This window comes from Eulemur rufifrons, chromosome 2 (assembly GCF_041146395.1).
Source record: "Eulemur rufifrons isolate Redbay chromosome 2, OSU_ERuf_1, whole genome shotgun sequence".
NCBI classification, from domain to species: Eukaryota; Metazoa; Chordata; class Mammalia; order Primates; family Lemuridae; genus Eulemur; species Eulemur rufifrons.
In genome coordinates this window covers 126,334,679-126,360,179 of record NC_090984.1, presented here as the reverse complement: position 1 = coordinate 126,360,179, position 25,501 = coordinate 126,334,679, and the positions used below count along the sequence as shown (strand labels likewise).

The window sequence follows — 25,501 nt, the reverse complement described above, 5'->3', positions numbered from 1 at the left end:
CATATCCATCTTAAAATTTTCATAGTGATATTCTGTTTTCTTCACTCTTTTTGTCTGTGCAACTAGGTTTGTGTCATTTCCAATGACACTTTTTTAAGTCCCTCGTTTCATTTTGGGGCTGAGCCCACTCTACTGACGAGTGCACCCAAGGCTTCTTCAATTCTCAAGCACATTGTTTGGTTATTTCATGCTCTAGGTTTGATTCTTGATGTTTCCATCTGTCAGCAGCAGGCACCTGTCTGATCCTACAGTCTGCCCATATTTTCCCTTAGAAATTTTTGTATATTGATTGTGGTTGTTTTAAATATTTTATTGAATTAGATCATTCCAATATGGTGTCATTTACAAATCACATTCTGATCATTTGTCCATTATGACCTTTGTCTTCCTCCTGGAAAAGTCGTCTAATTTTTGTGAGTAGCCAGACACATTGCACTGGACAGTTGGTGGGGCCTCATGACCGATGCTGTATTTATGCATCTTCTCCCTGCAGTTTCTCATACCCTACCTTGACTAGGCCTTTCTTGTGGAGGTTTCTGACAATCTCCTCGGGGCCACATTTGGAATCAGTTTCTGCCGTGGCTACCACAGTTGAAGGCTGTTCCTTCTACGTCCACCAGAGGCTTCAGATTCCTGCAGTGACCCCGGTTTCTGTTTCTTGCTTGGCTGTATGTTTGCACCTTGTGCTGTCCTGCAGAGATCTGTCTGTGTCAGCTCTGCCACACGCAGTCCCCTGTGATGTCCGCCTGACAATTGTCAATGGATGGACAGGGTGGGCTGAGGTGGGATTGTCTGCCCTTCGGCAGAACTATATTTCTAGTGGGCTGGGGGCCCTGGGTCTGGCGGCTGCCTCCAAGTGTCCCCGTCTCTGCCCCAGAGGAGCTGATGGTCCAGCATCTTGCCCGTCCTCCTGGGGTACAGTGTCCCTGGTTGTCCCTCATTGTTCTGTCTCCCAGCTGCAGGGGTTCTCCCTCGGTGTCCTTACCTTCCAGGTGTGCTGCCCTTCCCTGCAGATTGAGGCTTTTATTCCACAGGGAACAGGGAGGTGGCTCTGGGCCTAACCTTGCTGGGGACCTCTGTTCCCTCCCAGGTCCTACAGGGTCCATCTGTGCCCCCAGGATGCCAGTTTTGTGGGTTTTGTGGGAGATCAATTCTCAGTTCCACAGTGGTGATGGGGATGGGTCTGGATGCACTTCCGAAGTGTGTGCATCCCTCTCTCCCAGAGAGCACCTTCATGACAGAGAGAGTTTGTGACTGTCCCTGTTATAGAGGACAGAGACAAGAGGAGGGGAATCCCCTTAAACACGTGGTCCCTGAGCATTTCCCAGCAGGATGTCTTCACCATGCTCAGCCTCCAGCAGTCCGGTGCATGCTGGCAGCTGCATCCGGCCGTAGCCTGCATTGTATATGGCAGCCCCTGCCCCGGAGCAGCGAGCTCCCTGGCTCTGTCACTTCCTGCAAAACTCACCTCTCCCCACCTTGAGTTAGTTTTTAGTCTTACAGCATCAATTATCTGAATTTTTAAATAATGTTTGCAAAATTGCAACTACTGCAGTTTATCTGTTGTTGTCAAAGTTGTTCTAAGAATAAAATAATAAAATATGTTTCTCACTTGTGTACACCTTCAAGCTCAGTAGCAGGTTTATTTGTAAGACCCAGAAAATGTAAGTAATGTATATCGATCAATATCTTAACAGAAAAAATACTGTAACTGTGTTCATTGGAATACTACGCCTTGTTATCATCTATGAATGTATGATACACAACACAGCACCGCTGTTACTCGCCTTTACACTGAGTTAATAAGAGTACAGATTACATTATTCCATTTTTACATATTCTAGAAAATGAAAGCTAAAGTAGTTTAACAAGATGAACGTCTGCCCAGGGGATGGTGGAAGAAGGTTAGCGGACAGAAGGGAAGACACAAGCAGAGATGGAAACATTACCGAGAATTGATCTGCTCAAAGTCTTCATAATGATTATGGATGTGTCAATATTTGTCAATTGCACACTTTAAATATATGAAGTTCTCCCCATGTCAATTATAACCCATTAAACTTATTTCACATAAATAATAAAAATACTATTGGTAAGAAGTCTTACAAAGATAATATGTTACGTGTCCAAGCACCCTGAAAATTCAGCAGCATCTACCTTGGCCTCTGCCTCTGTTGGGGTAAAGTCCAGGTGTGGAAAACCACACATGTTCTCATGACAGAGTTCTAGAACCTGCACTAGACATGCTCAGCTCTGTGCGGGAGATGGTTCATGGGTCAGGCGTGTGCAGTGCTAAGGAGCACAGGCTCAGATCCCAGAGCTCACTCTCACCAGACGTGAGCTCCTGACACATTACACAGGCCCTGGATGCCCTGGGGTGACTCTCACATTTGTAACATGGAACAGACATGGACACTTACAGCACATGATCCATGTCCTTGTGCCAATAATAAATATGATGATAGATACTCAGTATTTATCACATTACGATCTCATAGGAAGAATTTGTAATGTACAATATACTATTATAATTCTCATACAACTTCAACCAGACACTCACATCTTATCTGGGCCCTGCCCTCCCTCAGCTGTCCCACCCCGGCACTTGCTATATAGCAGGGGACATGCAAATAGGGCCCTCCCTCTGCTGATGAAAACCAGCCCAGCCCTCACCCTGCAGCTCTGGGACAGGAGCCCCAGCCCCGGCATTCCCAGGTGTCCCCATTCGGTGATCAGGACTGAACACAGACACTCACCATGGAGTCTGGGCTCAGCTGGGTTTTCCTTGTGGCTCTGTTACAAGGTAATTCATGGGGAACTGGAGATATTGGGTGTGGGAGTGGATGTGAGTGAGAGAAACAGGGGTGCGTGTGGCAGTTTCTGACCAGGCTGTGTCTGTGTTTGCAGGTGTCCAGTGTGAGGTGCAGCTGGTGGAGTCTGGGGGAGGCTTGGTCCAGCCTGGGGGGTCCCTGAGACTCTCCTGTGCAGCCTCTGGATTCACCTTCAGCAGCTACTGGATGACCTGGGTCCGCCAGGCTCCAGGGAAGGGGCTGGAGTGGGTCTCAGCCATTAGTAATGGTGATAGCACATACTACGCAGACGCCGTGAAGGGCCGATTCACCATCTCAAGAGACAACAGCAAGAATACGCTGTCTCTGCAAATGAACAGTCTGAGAGCCGAGGACACAGCCCTGTACTACTGTACCAGTGACACAGTGAGGGGACATCAGTGTGAGCCCAGACACAAACCTCATGCGGGGCAACGCGGGGCCGACAGGGGGCGCCCAAGACACAAGGAGCAGAGTCAGCCCAGGGCAGGTGCAGGTGGAGGGTAAGGGCTGGTTTCCTCTCAGGGTCGTGGCTTCCTCTCCAGAAAACGGTTTCCTCTGGGGAACTTCTCTGAATTCACGATTCTGTGTTTCCTTCTGCACCCTCTGTTTTAGATATGTTTCTGGTAATGAGAGAAAATATTGTCACCTGCTCAAAAGGCAGACAGTGCCTTCCAGGGACTTTTTCTTTCCCCCAAATGTACATTAATTATCAACACTTCTCCCTAAGTCCAAAAATCAATAAAAGATTTTTTTCTTGGACAGCACAATGCAGCACAGCACACAGAAGTACACGTTCCTTCTAGCTTACAAGCAGGATAAAGTGCCTACTGGACGTCAGGGGCAGACAGAGTCAGCGTCCTAAGCAAGAGCAGGAAGACACTGTGGAGCTCCGTGTCCAGCACCAGGCTCACAACATTGATTATATCTCACAGAATTCAAGGGCAGAAGGACGCCCCGACATTTATTGTAGATGTGGACTCTGGTGGTGTTAGACACCTGCACACACAGGCAGGCACAGATGCACACACACACACACACACACTCTCTCTCTGTGAACACGGGAAGGGTGAGTCTCTCCACCACTGAGGTGTCTGCGGAGCAGGGCAGGCCTCTCAAGACAGTCCCAAGTGACTTCGTAGGACAAGAGGGGAGACTGGCTCAGGTTTTCACAACAGTTCCCTGGTGGAAAGGGAGGGGGCTCTCACTCCCAGGAAGGGTCTGGTGGGGTCTGGGCCTCCGACAACCATCTGCTGAGAAAGCGCCTGTGATTCCTTCCTAGGATGCCCATGAGTGGGGCAAACAGGGAAGAGGAAGGCTGGGCCTTCAGATGTCAGCGGACAGACACCAGCTAAGAGACTCCGACTTCTTATTCCACTCAATAACTAGGAAATATTTTTAAAATTCTTTTTGAAAAGCAGGCAAAGGCCATTATGGGTGGAAAACAATGAGTTCAGCAGGAAAAAAGAAGACATTTCATTAGTACAAACCATAGTACTAATGAGGATGAGTAGGAGGAGGAGTTATACCGGGTCTTGGTTCAATGTCATGGGTGAAAGCTTTTCACTGTCCAAGCTCATCAGCTTATCCTGAAGGCCGTGGGTCAGCTGTGGGTTTCAAATTACCAGAAGGTTCACAGGTTCTACAGGGATGCTCAGTTTGACATTCTCTACCACAGCAGCCTTCCAAATGTCTAGAATTCTGAACTGATGCTGTCGTTGTGAAACATGAACCCGAGGGTTTCCTCCCTGGAATTGCACTGCTGTGTTTCCCTTAAAGTCCTTAATAATATTTGTTCCAGTATGGCTCAAGCCCAGTATTTTCCTGATGTTTCTCCAACACACACTCTGTGCTGGTTGAACATGATGAGAGACTGCTAAATAGATGTAGCAAAAGGCAGCCTGAATCTCTGGTGATAGGAGTGTCTATAATGCATGAACTGCTTTCCAAATTGTTTACTTTCACATGCAATAGGGAAAATGCTAGCAGTTGTGGTAAAATGTAAATGTTTGTTCAGTCCAGCTACCAAGTCATAGGGTAACAACTGATGTGTCCTGGAGGGACTGGACCACAATGCTGTAAGCAAGTGCTCATGGTACAATGGCGAAGGAGTTCAAGAATTGCTTAAAGCTGTGACACTTATATTTCATAATGCTAATTCGATCAACAATTTCAGAAGATTTCCAATGAGTGGACGGTGTGATACGTGAGCAGTGGTGATGCCTCACAAGCTTAGATGGCATCACAAAGTAGGTTTAGGCTGCTTGTTCTGGGGAATGACCTCCCACAGCACTTCTTTAATCCCCATATTATTTTTTTGCATGATTTCTGTTTACTTTAGTTGGGTCTCTAGGATTTAGAAGTCTATCTCAAAGTTCCTTACCTTTGGTTAATTTTGATAGGTTTTCCAGAACTTTTGTTTGCAAAATATCCCAAGTTCATGGACTACTCTAAAAACATACCAATTCAATCCCAGTTTTCTACTAATTGACAAGCACTAAAAAGGGCAATGACTTCTCTCACATGGGCTGATTTTACCTCCAGTTGAGCACAACATTGTAATGGAAATTTTTCTTCCGTAATATGAATCTCTGTTTAATAACTTCCAGTCTTATTACTGAAGTTTGATTGATCAACAAATAATATTGTCTCAAGGGTCTCAATGAGAATCTAATCCAAGAATATACAGAACTTTTCTCTGATGCAGACAAAATAGCTCTGTGCCCATACTTAGCTTTCAGCCACGTGTCCTAGCACAGAGTGAACCTCATGCCACTGTTGACCTCAGTGGAGGCTCCTGACTAGGAAATCAGGTACTTTTGATTTTAATGCCTGTAGACCGTCATATCTGGATATTTTAGCCAAAAGTAATGGCCACATGAAGTAACTAAACACTAAGGAAAATCATAATCTAATGAAACAAGAAGCCGTGATGTGAGTGGCTCCATCTTTGCCAATTTGAAAAGTTCATCCACACAAGGAGCTTCCTGTCTCAACGTTTCACACTGATATGCAGAAAACGTTCACTTCTTCCCCCAGACCCCCCTTGTGTGGACGTGATGAGAGAGTTTTCAGGGTCCCACAGATAGGACAAGGTTGGAAGAGGAGAAGACACCTTTCTGAAATTTCCCCTGGAGGATCAGCAAGGTCACAGCAGAGACTCTCTCCTGCCTCCGTGACTAGAACTCTGTCACACGCCCACATGCACACGAGTTCCTGATGGGCATAAATGCTACAAGGATGAGGCTGACCATTTTATCACATAAAATTACTGGAAACTGACATAAATATTTTCTTTTCCTTCCTATGTTTTTTTCTTCTTCTTCGTTCTTTTGGAAAGAAGGTCCTGTTCTGTAGGCACCTAGCCTACAGAACAGTGTCATCATCATAGCTCACAGCAACCTCAAAGTAATGGACACAAGTGATCCCACTGCCTCAGCCACCCAAGTGTCTGGGACTACAGGTGCACCCACAGTGGCCGGGTGAGATACATATATGTATAAAGCATTGTCTCACTGTCCTGCCAGCCAGGCTGACCTCAAACTCTTCACCTCAAGTGACCCCCCTACTGGGGCCTCCCAAAGCGATGGGTTTACAGGCATGGGTCACAGCACATGATCATATTGAATAACTAACTTTCCTTAATGTAAAGTTAATTACTTTTTGATCATTACCTGAACTTTCACTGAAACATTCCTACTGTGATTGAGTTTCATTTTCATTTCCAATGTTCAAAACTGGGCCTCCATGAGAGTCCCACAACTCAGGCCCTTTACCTGGAGCTCAGGTGTGGCCCAGGCTGTGGCTCCTGTGAGACCTGGGAAAGATTGATTGGACTGTCTCACCCACCATTGCTGGGACACTCCTGCTGTCACCTGGGCCTGGACTCACGTTGGAAATGCAAGTGGCCATTAGTAGCTGAGAGAATGAGATTGATTGGTCAAAGTGGGATGTGTCCACTGAGACTCTCACAGAGTCACCTTCCTTACCTGTGGCATCAGGGAGACCTGCAGGTGGAAACCTCAGTGTGCTGAGAGCTCTGTTGTGGCATCCAGGTCCTTGTGAGTGGAGTCTTTGTGGCTCCATATGATGACACAGCACCCTGGAGTCAAGGCCCTCCTGTGTGAAGTGTCTGCCCAAGATGGACCTTTTTCCAAGAGCCTCCTCATCCTCCCCCCTCTGCTCCTCCTGACTGCCCTCTCCTATGTTCTCCTGCTTCCTATGGAGAGCAAAATCATTCCCTGTCTTTACTCTGACACCCACGGTTATCAAGAAGGAACCAAGGTCATGTATTGAACAAGGATTTCTCTATAAACCACATGGGATTCACAAAAGATTTCTTCCACAGTGTGGTGTGTCATCATGGGAGACACTTGTGGAAAACGAGGGGCACCACCAATCTTACCAAGAGATCTCCATGCTTGAGAAATTTTTCTGTCTATCTGGAGACACAGATGCATCCTCATTGCAAGTAGAGAAGGAATTAATATCACGAGAGTCTTTGCGGCATTCTATGGGCCTTGCCTCTGAGATGGCTTCAGAGTAAGACAGTGAAGGGTGAGAACATGACAGTGTGTTTCGTGGAGTGTGGAGGAAGGCAGAAGACTGCCAGGGCAAAGGGGAATGCTCTGATTTGCAGTTATTTTGTTTAGTTACTGATGGGGAGAAGACCATCGAGGCGTAGGGACCCCATTTCTGAGGCTGTGGGAGGACAGGAGGTTAAGGGATGCTGCCTGAGTAGGAGCCAGAGATAAGGGCAGAAGTTAACTGCCCAGTTGGGGGACATTCCAGCGATCTGGGAGTACAGCAAAGCAGACTCCCACCTTAAAGCCTGAGGAGCCTCATGCCGAAAAAGCCACGGAGCGGCTTGACATGAAAACCACACATGGCTATAAAGGAAGATTGCAAAATGTCAGCCCTGGAAAATGGACCCCAGACTCCCACCCTTAAAAAATACCAGGTTGAGCTCCCTCTCTCCCCTTTCTCAGCAAAATACCTCAGTTGATGGGAAGCTAACCTCCCAGGAAGAAGTACTAATCTCTTTGTTCCTCAATCGAATGGGCCACAGCTGCTGAGTTCAGAGATACTATCTGTACATAGCTTAAGGCGTAGTTGTGCTTAGTAACGAGCTATGTGTTTCTGCTTCTATAGACAAGAGTAATTAGCTAAGGCATCTTGTGACTTTTAGGGGAGACTTGAAACTTCTACACATTGTAACCCATGAGCTTTTCACGTGAAATCATTGTAATCTATAGCATGAAATAGGGAATAGACACAGGTGCTAGATTTCAGTCAGTGCCACCTGGCTCACAGGAATGCTGGTGGCCCCTGACTTCCCTGCACCCTTTCACCTTACTTTTTCTGTCCGTGTCTTTGTCTCTCCCATCTTTGCAGCCCACAGTGCCTGGGGACCCGGTCATATCATGGGCTTCATGAACCCCCGATAGTTTACAGTATTTTTATTCTTCAAGATTGGTAGGGAGTGGCCGGGCGCGGTGGCTCACGCCTGTAATCCTAGCACTCTGGGAGGCCGAGGTGGGCGGATGTTTGAGCTCAGGAGTTCGAGACCAGCCTGAGCAAGAGCGAGACCCCATCTCTACTAAAAATAGAAAGAAATTATATGGACAGCTAAAAAAATATATATATATAGAAAAAATTAGCCGGGCATGGTGGTGCATGCCTGTAGTCCCAGCTACTTGGGAGGCTGAGACAGGAGGATCTCCTGAGCTCAGGAGTTTGAGGTTGCTGTGAGCTAGGCTGACGCCACGGCACTCACTCTAGCCTGGGCAACAGAGTGAGACTCTGTCTCAAAAAAAAAAAAAAAAAAAGATTGTTAGGGAGTGAAAACATACTGTATTTATGTAAAGCCCAGGAAAGCTTCTGGGCTCAGGTGTTGGTGAGTGGATACGATGCTGCAGGAAGCTGTCTGTGCCCCTGTGGGGGACAGAGGAAAGTGTTCACTCAGCCTGTAGCCAAGGAACAGGGACGAAGTGACAAAGAAGGCAGGTGTCCTCCTGGGGAGACCAGGACTTGGTCATTCTGTTGCCTATGTCTGCAAGGGCTTGGACAGGGGCACCAGGGTTTGTCCCAGAAAAATGGCATCTGATGAAAAGACCTGATGTTGAGAGAGTCTCGGGTAGAGTGAGTTACGGGAATCTCCCCGGGGGGTCTCCTATGAGGGCGTGAAAGACATAAGGACACGACACAGAGGTGCAATTCTCAATAGAAGTAGCAAACATTTTTCATCAGAATCACTGAATGCTACAACAGAAGATAATATAATCAAAGTGATGGGGAAAATGTTTAAAAAACTGAAAACAAAGAATATTTTTCCCAGATTTTTTTTCATTCAAAAACAAGGAGGAAATTTTTTTAAAATCCCAGACAAACAAAAGGTAAAGGAGTTCATTACCAGGAGGCCTGCCTTATAAGTGCCAAAAGGAGGGTTTTTAGCTGAAAAAAGTCCATTGATTAATAACATAACACTTACAAAAGCACAAAACTTAATGGTATAATTAACATAGAGACATATGAAGAGTACTCTATAATGTTGCTGTGTCAAGCAATTTTATTCTCCTATAAGGGTTAAAATACAAAATTTTCAATAACAACTCTCTTAAAAATTATGTAAATTCTGACATCAGAAACATAAAATGTAATGTCTGTGTTTAAAAGTGTAAGATTTTTGATATGCAATGACAATTCAGTTGTTATCTATTGAAAATAGATACTTCTAAGTGTAAGGTGTTTTATGTGAGCCACATGGTAACAACAAAAGTAAAATCTATACTAGGCACACAAAAGAAAAATAGAAAATATTCAAAGGATACCACTACAGAAAACTGTCAAACCACAAAGGAGTCAGCAAAAAAACTAGAAACCAAGGATACATCTATAAAACGACTGGCAAACAAAACATAGGAGTAGTCACTACATATTGAAATTACTAGGAATATAAACAGATTAAATTATCCAATGAAAAGAAAGAATGACTGAAAGGTTAAAAAAGTAAATGAATAAAAAGACTCAACTATTTGTCTGGTACAGGACACACACCTAACTGTGAAAAACACACATAGACAGAAATTGAGGCTATAGAAAAATAAATTTCATGAAAATGGAAACCAAAATAAAGCAGGGGTAGTTATACGTACATGAAACACAATAGACTTCAACTCAGAAGTAGAAATTAGAGAAAAAGAAGGACCTTGCAGAATTATGACTTGTGAATTCACAAAAAGGATATCCCTTTTGTAAACAAATACCCCCTATCATCAGGGCACTGAAATATGAAAAACAGTTACATAAAAAGCTGAAGTGATGAAAAGACTGCAATACAACAGAGTAGGAGACTTCATTGCCCCATTTTCAGTAATGGGCACATGACTAAAAGAGAAAAGAAAAAAGAAAATATGAGGCTTCTTGATTTTATACCAACCTCCCTAACAAATATATGTGAGGCACTCCATCCATCTATAGCACAGCAGGACGACTGTAGTTAACAAATTAATATGTACTGTACATTTTTAAGTAGCTGGAAGAGAGCATTTTGCATATTCCAAACACAAAGAAATGATAAATGCCTTAGGTTATAAATGTGTTAACTGCATGATTTCATCCTTAGACATTTTGTACACATGTAATATAAAAAATCTAAAATTATTAAGCAGAAATAAAAATTTTAAAAGTCCTTTCTATTTTGATAGGATGCTTTTCTCACCTATTAAAAATAAACTAACACAGAGCTTTAAAATGGATATTATGTTACCTTCAAATAGTACATTTCCTAGAAATGACACATATTTTCAGTTTTATCAAAATAGATTTAATTGTATTTTATAATATGGGTTGGAATAGACACACTTTCACATAGAAAAATATAATCTCCACTTTGGAGAACTACTTCATACAGTGAATACAAATATTTTCAAATGAACCAAGTGGAAAGAGAAACATTGGGGCAGTGCCCATGTGTGTGTGTGAGGTGTGGGAGCCTTTGCAAGTGCACAGACCTACGTCCATGGTGGATGTGTTGTGTGTGTGTGTGTGTGTCTATGTGTGTTTATGCACCTTCAAATTCTAGGAGATTCTTGGGTATGTTACTTGGGGTTTGTCATAATATTTGGAAAATTGTTGCCTATATAATTCTTCAAATATTTATTTTTGTCTGTTTTTAATTTTACTTTTGGAATTTGAAACATATCCATCTTAAAAATTTTCATAGTGGTATTCTGTTTTCTTCACTCTTTTTGTCTTTGCAACTTGGTTTGTGTAATTTCCAATGACTTTCTTAAGTCCCTGGTTTGATTTTTGGGCTGAGCCCACTCTACTGACGAGGGCACCCAAGGCTTCTTCAATTCTCAAGCACATTGTTTGATTATTTCATGCTTTACATTTGATTATTGATGTTTCCATATGTCAGCAGCAGGCACCTGTCTGATCCTACAGTCTGCCCATATTTTCCCTTAGAGATTTTTGTATATTCATTGTGGTTGTTTTAAATATTCTGTTGATTTAGATCACTCTAATACGGTGTCATTTACAAATCACATTCTGATCATTTGTCCATTATGACTTTTGTCTTCCTCTTGGAAATGTCTTCTAATTTTTGTGGGTAGCCAGACACATTGCACTGGACAGTTGGTGGGGCCTCATGACCTATGCTGTATCTATGCATCTTCTCCCTGCAGTTTCTCATACCCTACCTTGACTAGGCCTTTCTTGTGGAGGTTTCTGATAATCTCCTTGGGGCCACATTTGGACTCAGTTTCTGCCGTGGCTACCACAGTTGAAGGCTGTTCCTTCTACATCCACCAGAGACTTCAAATTCCTCCAGTGACCCCGGTTTCTGTTTCCTGCTTGGCTGTATGTTTGCACCTTGTACTGTCCTGCAGAGGTCTGTCTGTGTCAGCTCTGCCACACGCAGTCCCCTGTGATGTCCCCCTGACAATTGTCAATGTGTGGACAGGGTGGGTTGAGGTGGGATTGTCTGCCCTTCGGCAGAGCTGTATTTCTAGTGGGCTGGGGGCCCTGGATCTGGCTGCTGCCTCCAGGTGTCCCCTGTCTCTGCCCCTGAGGAGCTGATGGTCCAGCATCTTGCCCATCCTCCTGGGGTACAGTGTCCCTGGTTGTCCCTCATTGTTCTGTCTCCCAGCTGCAGGGGTTCTCCCTTGGTGTTCTTACCTTCCAGGTGTGCTGCCCTTCCCTGAGATTGAGGCTTTTATTCCACAGGGAATGGGGAGGTGGCTCTGGACCTAACCTTGGTGGGGACCTCTGTTCCCTCCCAGGTCCTACAGTGTCCATCTGTGCCCCCAGGATGCCAGCTTTGTGGGTTTTGCAGCAGATCAGTACTCAGTTCCACAGTGGTGATGGGGGTTGGTCTGCATGCATTTCTGAACTGTGTGCATCCCTCTCTCCCAGAGAGCACCTTCATGACAGGGAGAGTTTGTGACTGTCCTTGTTACAGAGGACAGAGACATGAGCAGGGGAATCCCCTTAAACACGTGGCTGAGCATTTCCCAGCAGGATGCCTTCACCATGCTCAGCCTCCAGCAGTCCAGGGCACGCTGGCAGCTGCATCCTGCCGTGGCCTTCATTGTATATGGCAGCCCCTGCCCCGGAGCAGCGAGCTCCCTGGCTCTGTCACTTTCTGCAAAACTCATCTCTCCCCACCTTGGGTTAGTTTTTAGTCTTATAACATCTGTTACCTGAAGTACTAAATAATGTTTGCAAAATTGCAACTACTGCAGTTTATCTGTTGTTGTCAAAGTTGTTCTAAGAATAAATTTAAAAAAATATGTTTCTCACTTGTTTACAGCTTCAAACTGAGTAGCACATTTATTTTTAAGACCCAGAAAATGTAAGTAATGTATATTGATCAACATCTTAACAGAAAAAATACTGTAACTGTGTTCATTGGAATACTACGCCTTGTTATCATCTATGAACGTATGATAAACACCGCAGCACCACTATGTTGCTGGTCTTTACGCTGAGTTAATAAGAGTACAGATTACATTATTCTATTTTTACATATTCTATAAAATGAAAGCTAAACTAGTTTAACAAGATCAATATCTGCCCAGGGGATGGTGGAAGGAGGTTAGCGGACAGAAAGGAAGACAGAAGAAGAGATGGAAACATTATTGAGAATTGATTTGCCCACTGTCCTCATAACGATTATGGATGTGTCAATATTTGTCAATTGCACACTTTAAATATAGGAAGTTCTCCCCATGTCAATTATAACTCATTAACCTTATTTCACATAAATAATAAAAATACTATTGGTAAGAAGTCTTACAAAGATAATATGTTACCTGTCCAAGCACCCTGAAAATTCAGCAGCATCCACCTTGGCCTCTGCCTATGTTGGGGTAAAGTCCAGGTGTGGAAAACCACACATGTTCTCATGACAGAGTTCCTGAACCTGCACTAGGCATACTCAGCTCTGTGCAGGTGAAGGTTCATGGGTCAGGCGTGTGCAGTGCTGAGGAGCACAGGCTCAGATCCCAGAACTCACTCTCCCCAGACGTGAGCTCCTGACACATTACACAGGCCCTCGATGCCCTGGGGTGACTCTCACATTTGTAACATGGAACAGACATGGACACTTACAGCACATGATCCATGTCCATGTGCCAATAGGAAGTACGATCATGGATGCTCAGTATTTATCACATTGAAATCACATAAGAAGAGCTTATAGTGTATAATAAAATATTACAATTGTCATACACCCTCCCCCAGACACACACTTCTCATCTGGACCCTGCCTTCCCTCAGCTGTCCCACCCAGGGCTTGCTATATAGCAGGGGACATGCAAATAGGGCCCTCCCTCTGCTGATGAAAACCAGCCCAGCCCTCACCCTGCAGCTCTGGGACAGGAGCCCAAGCCCTAGAATTCCCAGGTGTCCCCAATCGGTGATCTGGACTGAACACAGAGACCCACCATGGAGTCTGGGCTGCGCTGGGTTTTCCTTGTGGCTCTGTTACAAGGTAATTCATGGAGGACTAGGGATACTGATTGTGTGAGTAGATGTGAGTGAGAGAAACAGGGGTGTGTGTGGCAGTTTCTGACCAGGCTGTGTCTGTGTTTGCAGATGTCCAGTGTGAGGTGCAGCTGGTGGAGTCTGGGGGAGGCTTGGTCCAGCCTGGGGGGTCCCTGAGACTCTCCTGTGCAGCCTCCGGATTCACCTTCAGCAATTACGAGATCACCTGGGTCCGCCAGGCTCCAGGGAAGGGGCTGGAGTGGGTCTCAAGCATTAGTAGTCCTAGTGGTAGCAGCACATACTACGCAGACGCCGTGAAGGGCCGATTCACCATCTCCAGAGACAACAGCAAGAACACGCTGTCTCTGCAAATGAACAGTCTGAGAGCCGAGGACACAGCCCTGTACTACTGTGCCAGTGACACAGTGAGGGGACATCAGTGTGAGCCCAGACACAAACCTCCTGCGGGGGCAGCGCGGGGCCGCCAGGGGGCACCCAAGACACAGGAGCAGAGTCAGCCCAGGGCAGGTGCAGGTGGAGGGTAAGGGCTGGTTTCCTCTCAGGGTCGGGACTTCCTCTCCAGAAAACGGTTTCCTCTGGGGAACTTCTCTGAATTCACCATTCTGTGTTTCCCTCTGCAGTCTCTGAGTTAGACATGTTTGTGGTAAGGAGAGAAAATATTCTCACCTGCACAAAAGGCAGAGGTTGGATTCCAGTCACTTTCTCCTGTCCACAAATTGACATTAATTATCAACACTTCTGAAGAAATCCAAAAATACATAAAATATTTTGTGTTGGACAACACAATGCAGCACAGCACACAGAACTGAACGTTCCTTCTAGCCGGCAAGCATCATAAAGTGCCTATTGGACGTCAGGGGCAGACGGAGTCAGCGTCCTAAGCAAGAGAAGGAAGACCTAGCTCCTCGGTCACATGTCATGAGTGGAAGGTTGTCACTCTCCAAGATCATCAGCTTATCCTGAAGGTCGTGGTTCAACTGTGGCCTTCAAAATACCAGAAGCTTCACAGGTTTTATAAAAATGCTCACTTTGGCGTCCTCCACTGCAGTAGCCAGCAAGTGCTCGGAGCTCTGAATTGATACTGTAGTTGTGAAACATGAACCCAAGAATTGTCTCCCTGTAATTTCACTACTGTATTTTCTTAAAAGTCCTTACTAATATTAGTTCCGATATGGCTGAAGTGCATTGCTCCGATATCTCTTCCAGTACACACAATGCCCTGGTTGAACTTCATGAGAATTTTTAAAAAGATGCAGTAAAAGGCAGCCTGAATCTGTGAGCTATAGGAGTGGCTATAACACATGAATTACTTTCAAGATTTTTTTTAACTCTTCCATGCAGAAGGGAGAATGCTAGTACTCGTGGTAACATCTAAGTGTGTGATCTGTCCAACTACCAAGCCATTGGGTAGTAAGTGATGTGTCCTCCAGGGAGGGGACCGTAATGCCACAGTGCTAATGGTAGAACCATTGGCCAAGGGAGTTCAGATAGCTCTTAAAATTGTGACATTTTGAACTTAATAATGTCAATTTGATCAACATTTTCAGAAGACTTTTATTGAATGGATGCTGTGTTTTATGAGTAGTGGTAATGCCTTACAAGCTTAGATGCGTTTATAAATGAACTCTAGCTGGTTTTTCTGTGTAATATTCTACAACACTTGTTTAGCTCCCATGCTACTATTTTTTTTTTTTTGCATGATTTCCAAAGTTACATTTGTGAGGTCTCTAGGACTTAGAAGTTTATCTAAAACTTCCATAGCTTGCTGTTACTTTTGATAGGGTCTCCAGAGGTTGAGAGAAACCCTTTTCATTGCAAAGTATCCCAAGTTCATGTACTGCAAAAACATATGGATTTAATCCCAGTTTTGGCTAATCGACAAGCTCTAAAAAGCACAATACCTCTTGTGATGAAAGCCAATTTTACACCAGGCTGAGCACTATATTCTAATGAAACATTTACATTAGTAATATGAGTTACTGGTTATTGACCTCCAGCTGTATCATTCAAATGTGATTGATATTCCATAGAGGTTGCATTAATTTGCAGACACACCAACAGCGTGTGAGTGTACCTTTCTCTCCACATCCATGCCAGCATATAATGGTTTGAGATTTCTTGGTAAAAGCCATTGGGGTTAGGTGATATCTCATTGTGGTTTTGACTTGCATTTCCCTGATGATTAGGCACATTGTGAATTTATTCAAATATTTACTGGCCACTCGCTGTAGAGCCAATCTGTGAGCCCCATTAAAAAGTGGGAAAAGGACATGAACAGAAACTTTTAAAAAGAAGATAGACTGATGGCCAAGAAAGATATGAAAAAGTGCTCAACATCTCTAGTCATCAGGGAAATGCAAGTCAAAACTGTAATAAGATATCACGTAACTCTAGTGAGAATGGCTTTTATCAAAAAGTCCCACAACAACAAATGTTGGCATGGCTGTGGAGAGACGGGAACACTCATACACTTGAGACATCTGTGGTTCTTTCCGTCTTCTGGAAGTTCCCAGCTGTGGGTGGCTCAGGGATTCAGACACAGAGATGAGAGGATGCTGCACCCAAGCACATGGCTCACTGAGGTTCCCTCCATCCCCAGGGGTCCTGTCCCAGGTGCAGCTGCAGGAGTCATGCCCAGGCCTCACGGACTTCCCCCTCCCCTGTTGGTCTCTGGTGTTTGGTGGAGCTGGATTCAGCAGGCCCCAGGGAAGGGGCGTGATGGATGGGACACGTCAGTAATACAGGTGGCAGGACCGCTTATCCGTCCTTCAAGAGTGAGTCACTGTCTCTGGAAACATGTCCAAGGCCCAGTTCTCCCTGCAGCTGAGCTTTCTGCCTACCAAGGACATGGCCGTGTGTTACCGTGTGAGAGACACAGCGAGGGAACGTCAGTGTGAGCCCAGACCCAGGCCTCCCGTCAGTGGTATATAGGACCGTGGGGGTGCTCAGAGCCACCAGAGAGACGTCAGGACCACCAGGGAGTCCACAGGACCACCCAGTCCTGCCCCCTGCCCCACGGGTTGTGCAGGGTGGTCAGGGAGGGGTTTCCTCCCAGGCACAGAGTTTTCCTTTTTGAAAAGAGAAATCAAGGCCGGGCGCGGTGGCTCACGCCTGTAATCCTAGCACTCTGGGAGGCCGAGGCGGGTGGATTGCTCAAGGTCAGAAGTTCGAGACCAGCCTGAGCGAGACCCCGTCTCTACTAAAAATGGAAAGATATTATATGGACAACTAAAAATCTATATAGAAAAAATTAGCCGGGCATAGTGGCGCATGCCTGTAGTCCCAGCTACTCGGGAGGCTGAGGCAGTAGGATCGCTTAAGCCGAGGAGTCTGAGGTTGCTGTGAGCTAAGCTGACGCCACGGCACTCACTCTAGCCTGGGCAACAAAGTGAGACTCTGTCTCAACAAAAAAAAAAAAAAAAAAGAAAAGAGAAATCAAAAGTGAGAATTCGACACGGACTGCAGATGTTTGTGTGAACATCATAGTCTATGGGGAGCATTTGCCTAAGTGTATAAGACAAAGAGACCCACATTTGAAGAGTGCATTTCTAGGGTTCTAGCAATCTTGCTACTGACAGAACAGAGAGGTGACACATATCCAAGAATAAGTCTCCCTCATCAGGGCGGAGATGAGGCCTGGTCTGTGTGTGTGACAGGGAAGCCTTGGGTTGGAGACTGTGACTGGCCATGGATCCAAGTTCATCGAAAATCCAGGAGTAAATGTGAAGGATGTAAATTAAATCATGCAAATATTGTACCCGTTTTTATTTCATGGACCTTGAATTAAGACACAAACTTACCCAAAGCACGAATTCCTACGCCAGGTGATGAAAGACGTGAGTTACTGCAGAGCACAGCGTGCTTGTCGTGCTGCGTGAGAGCAGAAGGGAAGGATGTTCCCTGAGACCCGCGCCCTCAGGCTGGCGCAGACACACTCTCTGGAGGGAAGTCATTTGCAGAGAGTTAACCTCGGAGGGGAACTGCGCCGCTCCCGGGACCCCCTGTGGTCCTGCATCTCCTCTGAGAGGAAATAATCCATAAGGTGGAGAGCAAGGGGCATAGTCTAGGGTGCCACACCCAGGGAAGGGAGGAGAGCACAGGGGCAAATGACCTCTATCACCGGGCACTGCTGGTGAAGGTCACAGCCCAGGGGCAGAGGACGTCTGAGTCAATGAGGTTTAGTCATAACAATATCCACCCTTCCCCTCCCAACACTTCCTCACCCCCCAGCATGGTGAGAGTGGGTGACAGCTCAGTGTGTGCTGACAGAGTCTTGTCGCAGTCTGAGTTTCACGCCGAAAAGTCACTAATCTGCCATTCTGCTTCTGTGAACCTGCTTGCTCCTGCTTACTGAAGACAGTACCCCCAACACAGAAATCCCTAAGTGACTACAGCACCCATGTTCTGTGTAAAATGATTACAGCTCCCACGTTTTGCATCAAGCGATTACAACACTCATGTTTTGTGTGAAGATATGGCCCAGAGCCCAAACTGCCCAGATCCTGTTACACCAAAGATAAGAAAATGATATAATGCTTACTCAAGCCTTTTTGTACACGTGCTTGCTCAATCTTAATAATTTTCCACCCATAAACTTACAATATAAAAACTTTCTGTTTCAAAGGCTGGCTGCTGCTCTCTGTGTCGCCTTTGGGCGGTGTAGAGCGTAGTCGCTGGCCAGCTAATAGAGACTCCTGATTTGGCTCAATTCGGACTTTAGGTGGTCATTTCTGGCGTCTCAGACCATGACATTTGGAGGCCCCAGCGAGATCCTGCCCTAATATAGGGCACCTGGCGACGACCGGTGCCTGGGGACCAGGTGTGGAGTCGAGTGTCTTGCCCAGGGGAAGGTCTCTGAGAGACATTCCTCAGCCCTGGACAGAGGCTTGACAACACACCGGCCCCGACACCTTCAAAACTGCAAATTCTTCTGGACGAGTCTTCTGGTTCTGTTCACCGGTGAGTTCTTTTCTGGTCTGTTTCTGACTCCACAGTTGTCTGGCGCCTCAGGAGATTGGCTGGACGCAGCTTCGCTCCTCAGGCGGGTTCCAAGAGGTGAGACGTCACCTGGAACTTATTGGGTATTGTCGGAATCTGACTGTATTTCCCTTTTCCTGAGTCCTGGTCAGATTCTCGAATCTGCTTCTGTTTCCCTTTTCTTCGGGCAAGTCCTGGGACATGAGGCATCACCTAGGACTTGAGAGCCCTGGTCGGATTCCTGGTACTTTCTTTCAGATTACTACTTTCATTTCTCTCGGCTTCGATTCCATTTCGGTTTCATCTGTCATCTGTGTCCTCGGTTATAGTTTTGAACTTTAAAGAACGGTGCGCGCTTACCACTGGGATCCGTGATTGTCAGTTTCCTATCTGTCTTTTTCCTGAGGCCGTCTGGGGTGGTAGAACAAGGCCTCTCTCTCTCTCTCTCTCTGTCAGTGCCTTTCTCTGTGTGTGGTCTTCAGATCTTTTTAGGTGGCTGAAATTTCTGGTTTTCTAGTTTTCTTGTTCCAAAGAATGGGAGGCACCCAAGAGGGGTGAGACCGGGGCCACTCGGTGGAAATTCTGGTTCTGGTTTTCTGGTTTCCTGGTATTCTGACTTCTGGGTGGTTAGTACAGGGCCAGTCTAATAAACCATAATGGGTACTTTTGGGTTGTTGGTCCTGTTGGGGCTTCGGTGTCTCTCTTGGATTACATCTTAATTAGTTGTAAGTGTGAAATTGTGCAACTAAAATGTAAAATCGGGTTGAGGGCTAAGGTAACAATAAGGCCAACCCCAGGGCTGCCCAACTGGTCCCTCCACTGCCACCCGCCAGGCTCAGCACCCTTAAGAATTATATTGTCTATCTTTGTCTTTGTGGAGTTCTTTTGAATGATATTGGCCAACTGTGTTTCTGTTTGTTCTGGTCTGTCTCCTTGTGCTGTCTGTCTTTGTCCTCCTGCCTCACAAAAAAATAGTTCTTTTGTCGCCAGTATGGACCAGTCCCACTCTTGTGTCAAATGTGGTCTTCTTAGATGTTAAATTGTATCTAATTCAGAAGTTAAAGTTTGATTCAAAACATAGGTTTAAAAAAATAAAAACAAGATAGAAAGTAACCAGTGAAGCAAGGCAAAGAGATGTAAAAAGGCTATGAGTACATAAACATATTTTTGGTTAAAAAAAAGGTTAAACAGAGAGGAGAGTAATATTGTATAAGAAAGAATCTTGTATGGTAAAAAAGGGAAAGTTAAGGCAAAACAGAAAGTTTTAAGTGTGCTGTAGCTGGTCTGTGCAAGTTGAAATAAAGTCCATATGAGGGGATTTAAGCCTCTGATATTTGACAGGCTTTCCAAAATCCAAATTCCAGTTTTTTAACTTCAAACTAACTTTTTTAAAATAGTAAGGCCACTGAAAGTCTAAAAAAGACATATTGGGCTTATTAGGTATGTTAAAACTATACAGAAAACATTGTCAAATAGGAAATGGTGTTACCTTTCTTGGGATTATATTTCTATAAACATGTTATTAATATATGTTCTAAATTGTAAAATACTGATATATCTTCATATATATTATCAGTAATAATTATGGTTATCAGTACATTGTTGTATGCCATAAAATTAACCAACTTTGTCAACTGTCTCTCTGCCCGTGGCTATTCTAAGAGTTTTGTCCTCCATAGACAATCCCAGGCCCTGACGGGTAACCTACATTTACCTTCCCCACCACCAGCCCAGACTGGGACCCAAATGAGGAACGCAGTAAGGAGGCTCTCGATCGGTATCGCAGACACTGCCACGAGGCATACGGACAGCGGCTAAAAGGCCGACTAATCTGTCCAAGGTAAGTGAGACCATACAGGGGCCTAACGAGCCCCCAGCGGTGTTCCTGGAATGCCTTTTTGAAGCTTACCGCCTGTATACTCCCATAGACCCAGAGGCACCAGAAAATGACGTACCATTAATATTGCCTTTGCCACTCACTCAGCCCCAGAGAGTAGGAGAAAGCTGCAGAGATTAGAAGGATTTAAAGAAAAATTGCCGTCTGAGTTAATAAAAATTGCTCAGAAGATTTATAACAACAGAAAACATCCTGGGACTGTGCAGTCTAAAAGGATGGTCAAAATTCCTGTATCCGATATAGTGAAACAAGAAAGATATAAAACTGAAAAAGGCAAGAGGCCCAAAAGACCAGAGGGGGATGCTAGGAGGAGGAAGACCAGCCTAAGCCATGACCAGTGTGCCTACTGCAAAAAGCATGGTCACTGGAAAAACGAACGTTGTCACTGAAAGCAGGAGGTGGCTAAGCCTGTGCCGGTCCTCATGGAGGACACAGACTGACGGGGCCGGGGCTCCATTCTGATAAGCCCCCAGGAGCCCAAGGTAACTCTGAATGTGGGGGACAAACCTATAGAGTTTGTGATAAACACCAGTTCCGCCAAGGATCAAGCCACTTATAAAAGGGCTACTGAGGACCTGCTAACAGAATTAACTCAGTTGGCCTACCGTGTTCCGGCTAAAAAGGCTCAGCTTTGTAGCCAGACAGCAACCTACCTAGGATACGAACTAAAGAAAGGCAAACAAACCGTCCCCACCAGTAGAATTAAAGCTGTCCTGAAGATCCCACAGCCCCAAACTAAGAGACAGGTACGAGAGTTCCTGGGGGAGTGGGGTACTGCAGACTCTGGGTCCCCAAGTTTGCTGAGATAACAAACCCCTGTATGCCAGCATAGGGGGAAAGAGAGACGCTCTGGTCTGGACTGAAAACGAGGCTAAAGCCTTCAAGAGTCTCAAACCGGCGCTTGTGAGTGCCGCTGCGCTGGCCTTGCCCGGTCTGACCGAGCCTTTCCAGTTATATGTTGCTGAAACTGAGGGATGGCTAAAGGGGTCCTAACTCAAAAACTAGGGCCCTGGAACAGACCGGGTGCACACCTGTCTAAAAGGCTGGAGCCTGTAGCATCTGGCTGGCCAGGCTGCTTGTGGGCCATTGCTGTGACTGCCGTCTTGGCAAAGGAAGCCTCCAAGCTCATTTTGGGGCAAGACTCATATATAATTATGCCCCACACTCAGTGGAGGCTCTACTAAAAAGCCCCCCCGAGAGGTGGCTTTCATACTCCCGCATAACCCAATATCAGGTGCTGTTGCTACACCCCCCAGAATCCGGTTCCTAAAGACAGCCTCCCTCAGCCCTGCCACCCTGCTCCCGGATGATGAGCCGTCGGAGCCACTCCATGACTGTCTCAAAACGCTGGAGTCTGTCACCAACCTAAGAGCTGGCCTCACTGACCGCCCGTGGCCGGACCCCGACGAAGAATTATACACAGATGGGAGCAGCTACGTCTCAGAAGGAGCCAGGTGTGCAGGGGCGGCTGTCGTGACTGCAGGCCGGGTTACCTGGGCACAGGCTCTCGGACAGGGAACCCCAGCCCAGAAGGCTGAACTCATAGCCCTGACCCAGGCCCCAGGACGGGGCAGAGCCTTTGCAACGACACAGGTACGTGGGACACTTCACCAAAAGTGCGGACTGACTCCCCGGTGGCGAGAGACGATGCTTTCAGCGACGTGACAGCAAGAAAAGTCACACAAAAACCAGTGGGGACTCTCCTAACTCTCCCTGTTCTGCCAGAACGGCTCCTGCCAAACTCCCCAAACTGCACCAAAGAGAAAGTTAAATTAAGAAAAGCCCTGTCCTCTTAGCACATCTAGGGAAAAAAAAAAAAAAAGAAAGAAAAGAAAAGAAAGGCCCTGACGACTAAAACTGATTGAGGAGGTTGGAAAATCCTCCCGGACAGTAGGGTCTTAGTCCCTAAATGCCTAGGATGAGACCTAATCAAGGAAATACATCAGAACTCCCACCTTGGCAGCACCAAGTTGACCGAACTTCTCCAGAGGGACTACTGCACTCCCCGGCTACCTCAGATGGCCCAGCAGGTGACAACGAGATGTCTCACCTGTGCACAAGTCAATTCAGGTAAAAGCACTAATCCCTCCCTACGGGACCAGGTTAAGGTGACAACCCCGGGGGAAGAGTGAAAAGTGGACTTTACAAAAGTAAAACTAGACAAATGCAGATATCACTACCTGCTTATATTTATTCTTTCTCTAGATGGGTGAAAACTTTTCCTATGAAGTCAGAGACAACACAGGTAGTTTCAAAAAAGTTAGTGGCTGAAATTGTTCCCCGATTTGGCCTCCCACTTGCACTGGGTTCTGACAATGGCCTGCAGTTCATCACGCAAACAACTCAATCATTAAATTACACTGTACTTATAGGACTCAGAGTTCAGGATGGATAAAAAGGATAAAACAAACTTTAAAAAACATTAAACAAATTAAAGCTGGAGCCTGGCACAGACTGAGTAAGCCTCCTCCCCTTTGCCCTCCTAAAAACCAGATACACTCCGTATGTCAAAAGCACAACCCTATGTAAAATCACGTTCAGCCGACTAACCCCACTCCCGAGAAAGCTCTATTTCAGGTACAGGCTGGAGACCTCGTCTGGATAAGAAAACTTCCACCTGCCAGCTTAGAGGCCAGGTGGACTGGATCCCTGCCAGTGGCCCTCACCACGCCACAGCCGTGAGGGTTCCCGGAAAGTGCCACTGGATCCACCATGCGTGGATCAAAAGGCGACCCCAGATCAACTCCCTGAGAAACGGATCACCCGGCCCACGGAGGACCCACTCAAGATAAGACTTTCCAGAGACTCCTCTGGTTCCTCCCAGTTATCTGTTTTAATTCAGCAGATGACACCCCCCCCATCAGCCTATAAACTACACTTAGGTGCTTACAAAGACAATAAATGACACTGTGATAATTACACAGACCCGGAGAGCCTCAGCGAAGGCTGGGCTGGAGCCTGTCCAAGCTCCCGCCCCTCTGCTGCCTCTGAAGACATGTCTCTGAGTGGCCTCCTCCCCTCTTCCTGGGCTGGGAGGGAATACTGCCCTTTAAACTCAAAATTCCACTCTGTACTTAAAAGATAAATCCTTAGGCATAAGCTAAACACCTTATTTACTTAAAACATTTATGTGAAGGACAGAGTGATACAGATAGCCAAAAAAATGTAAAAATAGATTCTTTGCAAGATCATTTTTGACACTATGTATTGATGTATATTACAGTATTATAAACATCAAAAAAGGGGGTGGTAAGTTTAAAAGCACTTGTCATCTCTAGCATTCCTAATCCCCGTGGACGACAACACTTTTGTCAGCCATAACAAAACCAGTTATTCCCATTCTGCTGACACTGCTCCTTGGCCCCTGGCTCATAAACAGCCTCATTTCTTATGTTAAACAAAGAGTTCAAGCTGTCAAACTTTTGGTCCTCCAAACCCACTATCAACGTGTCTCTGATGTTAATACCAAAGAATCAATGATTTGATTCCTCCTAAAAACCAGTGGGGAATGTTACAGTCTGAGTTTCACACCTAAAAGTCACTAATCTGCCATTCTGCTTCTGTGAACCTGCTTGCTCCTGCTTACTCAGGATAGTACCCCTAACACAGAAACCCCTAAGTGACTACAATACCCATGTTCTGCGTAAAATCATTCCAGCCCCACGTTTTGCATGAAGCGATTACAACACTCATGTTTTGCATGAAGAAAATATGGCCCAGATCCTGTCACACAAAAGATAAGAAAATGATGTAATGCTCACTCAAGGCATCTTGTACACGTGCTTGCTCAATCTTAGTAATTTTCCACCCACAAACTTACAATATAAAAACTTTCCGTTTCAAAGGCTGGCTCCTGCTCTCTGTGCCGCCTTTGGTGGTGCAGAGAGTAGACCCTGGCCAGCTAATAGAGACTCCTGATTTGGCTCAATTCGGTCTTTAGGTGGTCATTTCTCGCGTCTCAGACCATAACAAGTCTATCTGAGCAGGAGAACGTAGGGAGCCCAGACACAGGGGGACAAAACCGAGGTCACTAGAGGAACTTGGACCCTCTGGCAGCTACATGCTCAGCACCCCTCTGTCATCATCCTCACACTCATTTCTTTCTCATCCTTTGTGGTATTTGCAAAGTTTCTCTTCCCCCCATGGAAATATTCAGCATTTCCTTGGGAATCCCTTGGGCTCATCCAGGATACAGAACCAGGGAGACCCAGGTCTCTCCTGCAGCGCCCTGGGCTTGGGCAGGTGCAGGGGTGACTAGGAAGTGCCTTGGCCCCTGTGTCAGATGCAGGGCCTGGGGGCCAGGAGGAGGGCAGGAAGGGGAGATGAACAGCGGGCTGGGCACACCAGGATGGTCAATGCCACCTTCCTTGCTAGTGAGGAGGGAGCCCCGGGGAAGCCTGGCCTCCCTCACAGGGCAGGAGCCACACTCACCCGGCTGCTGCCCACCCAGGAGCTGATCCGGCTCAGCAGCACGACCTGAGCTGGCCGACAGCTCCTGCTCTGAATTATCAGGGCCTCACTTCCCTCAGTTGTGGGTTCCCAGGGGGCCCCCAGCCCCGGCTGACACCCCTGCTGGTCTCCACAGTGTCCTGGGCAGCAGTGAACTGGGGACACCCAGCGTCCCTGCACCTTCATGGCCTCTGTGGTTGGCACCAGGGAGTCCCTGGGCACAGCCTGTGTTTGGGGCCAGACACAGCCCCCTCCTCTGGGCAGGGGGCACCGGGAAGTCACATTGCAAAGGGCCCTGCTACGGGATGGGGGATCCAGGTCAGTGGTACAATCACCC

General features: G+C 46.2%; 1 gene segment (V, D, J or C); it reads left to right on the top strand.

The window, feature by feature from the left end:
* Window positions 1-13,781: 13,781 nt before the first annotated feature.
* LOC138397091 (immunoglobulin heavy variable 3-23-like) lies at window positions 13,782-14,242 on the top strand (the record flags this gene model as incomplete). The annotated part of the segment is given in 2 exon segments: window positions 13,782-13,827; window positions 13,932-14,242. Coding segments are annotated over 2 exon segments (357 nt in total), but the record flags the coding sequence as incomplete, so codon positions are not given.
* Between the last annotated feature and the right edge of the window lie 11,259 nt (window positions 14,243-25,501).